The 6,000-nt window shown below is 44.8% G+C and overlaps 1 protein-coding gene across 3 annotated transcripts in view; it reads right to left on the bottom strand.

Annotated features, from left to right (window-relative positions):
* Window positions 1-4,874: 4,874 nt before the first annotated feature.
* LOC122921116 overlaps window positions 4,875-6,000 on the bottom strand; it is a 90,236-nt gene continuing 89,110 nt past the window's right edge. For all 3 annotated transcript variants that reach the window (XM_044271076.1, XM_044271077.1, XM_044271075.1), the window contains one exon: window positions 4,875-5,311. In XM_044271076.1, the coding sequence (XP_044127011.1) occupies window positions 5,133-5,311 (179 nt within the window). In that variant the 3' untranslated portion in view covers window positions 4,875-5,132. The remainder of the gene's footprint in view (window positions 5,312-6,000) is intronic.

Below are 6,000 nucleotides of genomic sequence, written 5' to 3'. Positions count from 1 at the left end.
GGAGGACAGGGACAGGAATGGAGGGTGGTTAGGGATATGGAACTAATCAGAGCAGCAATTCGAGATGTTGTTCTTCTTTTCTTCTTTCAGCAGCAAAATATGAAATTGCAGTGGTGGTGCACCAAAAGTCCCAGAAAGCCAACAAGCGGCACAGAGAAGGACAGAACCTCTCTGTATGCAGTCACCAGCTAGAATGGCTGCCTGCAGACAGGTTCAGCCCTTTCCTGTGTTGCAACAGCTCTGCCATTGGCTGCAGCGTTGTTCCAGCCAATCGCATCGCAGACAGGGGCCGCCAAACACTGGTGTCCCCTGCCTGACCTCGGGGGGAGACCGGTGCTGACTAGTTCAGTGCCAGTCACCCCTGTACAACCCCCCTGCAGCTCCATTAATGGTTAAAAAAAACATCTGGAGCTGCGATTGGCCGGTCTGCAGAGAGCGGCCAATGGCAGCGATCGGGGCTGCAGGGGGGCGGAAAAACCTCCCTGTGCCTGTAGGAAAGATGGCTGCCGTGCAGAGAAGCCACCGTATCCCGATCACCGAGAGATTTTGCTCAGGGACCGGGTGTACACAGCACCGTAGCTGTACGGCGCTGGGATTTCTGACCCACTATCCTACGGGTTAAATAAATAACGGAAGACAGGAATTCACTAAATAAATATAGAAATACAGAACTCAGCCGAAATAAAACATCGGGGGTTGACATTTTGTGGAGAGCACATTCATCCATTCTCGCCTAAGGCCGCACACAATCTGTTGTCTGACCTCGGCCAGCTGCATATGAAGGACAAGACCTTCTTTTTAATTGGACCACACCATAGCAGCAAATAAACATTATTGCGTTTTAAAACAAAATTTTAGATATTATGGATTTTTGTTCATAATTTTCTAAAAAGTTTACCCAACGAACAGATAATATACTGATGCAATTACACAGTTGAGTCACATTATTATGTCCACCAGCTAATATCCAGAGTATCCACCGTCTGCAGCACGGACAGCAGGTAGACAGGCTGGAATTGACTCAATAAGGTTCTGGTAGGTGGTCATGGGTACTGGAGCCATGCTGACTACAGCGCATCGCACAGCTGCTGGAGGGGGTGTGGGAGAGGATCCATAGAGCAAACACAATGATCGAGCTGGTCCCACAGATGCTCAACTAAGTTCAAGTGTGGCCAGGGTAGTACTTGGAAGTCTTGGTCGTGCTCTTCCAACCAATGTCAGACATTTCTAGCTGTGTGACATGTCGCATTGTATTGCTGGGAAATCCCATCTGCCCCAGGGAAGACAATCAGCATATACTGTATGGGTGTACGTGATCTGCAAGGATGGATTCACACCCAAATCATTGACAGTGCCTTACACATGGATGAGTGGGCCCATAGAATGCCAGGATAACACTTCCCCAGACCATAACGCTGCCACCACCAGCTTGTGTTCTTCCAGGAATGGTTGCAGAGTGTTAGTTATCTGAGGTTTCTCACCTGACATGCCAATGTAGTGTCCCACTAGGTAAATGTGGGCACTACACAAGGGTCAATTGGGCCACGTGGTACTCCTACTCCTGAGGGACAGTGGCAGTGTATTTAACAGTCCATTTTAATGTATTCTTATATGCTTTTATGTGTATTTTTCCTGTGATGTGTGTAGCAGGCCTATTAGGGTGTAGTTCAGCATCCTAGGCACTAGAGGGAGCTAGGGAACCCCTAGTATATATAGTTAGGCCCAGACAGGGAGGAGTCAGTCTGTGTAGTCAGGAGTCTGTGTAGAGACAGAAGTGCGAGTGCACCTTAGCCAGAGACAAGCTGAGGGCCTCCTCCTGACATGCAGCTAGACAGCCCAGGCTTCTAGTTGCCACCAGGAGGCCAGTGGAAGGAATCCAGTCTGCCTGAAGTTATTGAGCCAGAGCCAGTATTCCAGCTAGACAAAGGAGCTGAAGGGCAGAAGGATTCACCCAAAGCAAGGATAAATACCTGAGGAAGTTTGCTACCAAGGATAAAGCCAGCATTAGGGCATACAGGTTTTGGGATTGAGACAGCCAGGAGTTCTGAGGAATAGTGCACAGGATTTCTGAGGAAAAGTGCAGCCTGGTCTGTAAGTGTTTTTACCCTCTGTGTATCTTGCAAAGAACATTGTACCTGCCATATGTTTAAAGCCTGCTTATTACTACTGCCGTACCTGGAACTTTACAAAGGACTGTATAGAGTTAACTGTTCTCAGTAAAGAAAGTTTGGTTCACCACAACATCGTGTTCCTCACTTATTACTTCTATAAATCAGTGTGCCACCGTTACAGGCCCTGGCATCACGAATCTTAAAGGGACTTTGCCCCAGGCACATTAAACACCTGCAACATCCAGGGCATCTCACCCAACATCAGGCCTGGTCCCTACATACAGAGAGTGCCCCAGAGGACCCCTGTGCCAGCCTCTCCATCACTGCTGTACGCCTGCCCAGGGTCCCCCCTACAAACTGAGTAACCCAGAGCAACCCTCGTTTGCCTATTAACCGTGACCTCACAATCGCATTACCCTGCAGGGCGGCGTACTGCACCAACGTACATCCATATAATAAAGCAGAAAACATGACTTATCGGAGAAGTCAGCTCTTTGCCGAGGTCCAAATGCGATACTGCCTCCAAAAGTGAAACATTTCTGCCCATCCAACTTCGATGGCAGAGGTGCAGTGACCATCCGTCTGCTTCACAGCCCCATACACAGTAGGTTTCACTAAACAGTAGTGTTAGGCACACGTCTGGTAGCCCGTTTCATTTTGGCTGTGAGCTGCTCCACTGTAGCATGTCGGCCCTCCCTCAGCCACCTTCATAGCCATCAATGGCACGTGGTGCTCTGCAGTTTCCACGATGCTTATTTATAATGGTGCCATTTGTCCACTCACCATACCCTTTCACCACAGCAGCACGAGTACAGTTTACACACTGCAGTTTCAGAAATACTGCCACCCTGGGTCCAAAAATCAATAATCATCCCTCTTTGCAACTCTGATAAATCGCCCTTTTTACTACAGCAACGAGGGATGTGTGTGCAGACAGCCTATTGCACGTCTTTTATTCCCACCAAGCCACAACACATGACTTCCTTCATGAGCTACGCACTGCCAACTTCGAAAGTGGTCATAATAATGTGACTCGACTGTAGTTTTTGTCTTTGCACGGCAGCTTCTCATCAGGATGCTTCATTGGTGGTAGCACACATACTTCTCAACACGTGGCTCTCGAGATGTTGCAAAACTACAACTTACAGCCCTAGGTTCCTTAGTGCCCAGTTTTTCTTAAAGACAATACAAAGTCTAAAAACTGCTCGTAAACCAAGGGGAATCATAGAAATATGCAAATAGAAATAAAAAATTTGACTATTAGTCTATGTGATGACTTCTGTGATTGAGTGAAATAAATATTCTGCAAGAAATCTGGTATAAAAACAGGGCACACAGCATTTTACCTTTCTGCATGTTTTTGCAGTTGTGTCAAAAGGGATGGGGTTTGACCAAAGGGGCATGGTCTAATTTTGGTTGGTGTCCATTGTAGTTTGAGCAGGACTGGGGGTCTTGTGCTCTATTTCACAGAGGTCTGTGCTATCCCATCCAGCAAAAATGGATGCAGAGATTCCCCTTGAAATCCAGACAAGAAAAAAATAAATAAAATCAATTTACAGTAATAGGAGGATCTATTAAACAAACTGCAAACAGTTCTTGTTTTTTTTCCATCCATTTCATAAATGGCTTCCACTGTCACACCGTTTTCCCTAAAAAGATTCAGCCAATCACAGGTCACAATCCAAATCCAAACTCCGCTTTTTTTCCCCTGCCTTGTTTCCAGATAAAACAGAAAAAAAAACACATCCGTTCTTAAAAAAAAAAAAAAGTTAGTTGTGTTTTCTTTTGGAATAAATACAGTTTTCCTAAAAATGTGATTCTCTTGCAGAAAAAAAAAAAAAAAGTGTTGTGACAGTACCCTGAGCCCTTTCCTCTATTCAGGCGAGGAAGAAAGACAGAAAATGAATGCCTGCTGGAAAACAAAATATATATTCTGGGAAGGAAGGAGGAGGTTGCCATGGTCACTGTTCAGGATATTTTGTTTTCTTCATTAGCTTCATTCTTTTGTGACCTCGGGGAACTGGACCAATCAAGTGCAAACCTTCCTAAGTATGGCAAGGTTTACTCCCGAAAAGCTTCTTTCTATGCAACCAGTGTTACGGGAGCAACTTTGGATCCGTTGTGTCTACTGAACAGATTTGGCTTGGGGTTACTCCTAAGGGAATTATCTAAGGAGCCCACCCAGTCATCACTCTTTCACCAAACTGGGATCTGGACTCTGCTGACCCACACTGGTGAAAAACACTGAGGGGTCAGGCAAAACATAGTGTAGGAGAAGCAGAGGTCAGGGAAAGCAAAGTTCATGCAATCCAAGGTCAGTTAGCACAGGGTCAATATGGAGATCAGAGGTCAGGTCAGACAGTAAATCATAAAATCCAGAGTCAGGAAGAAGTTAGTACATTGGTTCTAGACAGCTAGAACCTATTGCTCAGGCAACTTCCTACAGAGGATGGCCTTAAATAGCCTAGGATGGAGAACCATAAGCTTGGGCAGATTAAGGAGTGTGTGCTGGCCCTTTAAAAGAAGGAGAGCGCATGTGTGCCCCATGGGCAGTGAAAGGTAGAGTCAGCAGGAAGCAGTCACCAGTCTGGGTGAAGTGCACAGAATAGTGCTCTGCCCACCAAAAAAGAACACAGGGATTCTGGCAAGCATAGGCCCAAAGGGAAGATGATGGTGAGCCCAGACCACATACGACAACCAGATTCAGTCACTGAAATAAGATACAATATGAAATGCAAACGAAAACATAAGTTTATTTAAATTATAGATAAAAAAAGAAATTCGGAAAACAAAAACAGCAGAACAAAAACATACAAATTCCCCTTTAGCCCTTTATTGGCATTACTGACTGTTTTATTGAGATTGACATCTCACAGATCGACCATTTTGAGAGAATTATTATATGTTGAAGTCAATGTCCTTCAGAAAAATGTAGTGTAATCAATTAGGAACTGATGCCCAAGTGGTAATTTGACCTATTCAGTGTGGGCATGGGTCTTGGGCAAGTCATAGTCTTAACATTTATTCGAATACTGAAGTCACAAGTCCATGAAGCTTGAACTCTTCCACCACTTGTTTGGAGTGCTTGATTTTAGCTGCCAAGGCTTCAAAGATGTCGCTCTGGTCCACTGCTATGGCTATTTTATAAATAAACTGTTCAGATGATTCCAGACCACGGAGGCCAAGGTTGACACCACAACCTGAAAGACAGCAGAAGTGCACAGGTGGGAAATAAGTATTCAAAAATTAAGAAACAACGACCATCATTCATAAAAACTGCTCTCATAGGGGTTTGTGTTACCATTCACAGTCAGGCTGTCCAGAGGATCCTCCAGTGGGATCGTTCTACAAAGCAGCACAGCCTCAAAGGTCCAGAGAAACCCATCTGGAGCGAACTCTGGAGCCAAACATTTACCACTATGTCCAGTTTCTATTTTTTTCTATCTTATATTTTTATTTTGAAGATTTCCGCTTCATTTTAATGATTTGAAACACTTAGAGGATGTCAGTTCTTAGATTGGAAGGTGGTGATGCCACCTTTAAGACCACTACCCATGAGTCCCTTTATGAATAATTATATTTCTTGACTATAAGGAGATATATTTAAAATAGACAGATATACAAGGTATTCCATGAAGGCAATTTCATGAAAAACATTTATTGGCGGGGTTTAGTTTCCCCTGATTGGTAGATGGAGGTCCTTCCTCTAGGAACATTACTTTACTTTTTCAGGTAGATTTTGAAAAAATGGGCCAGACAATATTAAAGATAACAAACCTGCTGCCACGTTTCCCACTTCCTGTCCCGACACACCTTAATTTCCAAGAAGGGCCTACTCCGCCAATCACATGCCATAGAGGTAACCCACCTCAGGCATGGATTGGCTGAG

The sequence above is a fragment of the Bufo gargarizans genome, chromosome 10 (genome assembly GCF_014858855.1).
Source record: "Bufo gargarizans isolate SCDJY-AF-19 chromosome 10, ASM1485885v1, whole genome shotgun sequence".
NCBI classification, from domain to species: domain Eukaryota; kingdom Metazoa; phylum Chordata; class Amphibia; order Anura; family Bufonidae; genus Bufo; species Bufo gargarizans.
This window is presented reverse-complemented; position numbering and strand designations above follow the sequence as displayed.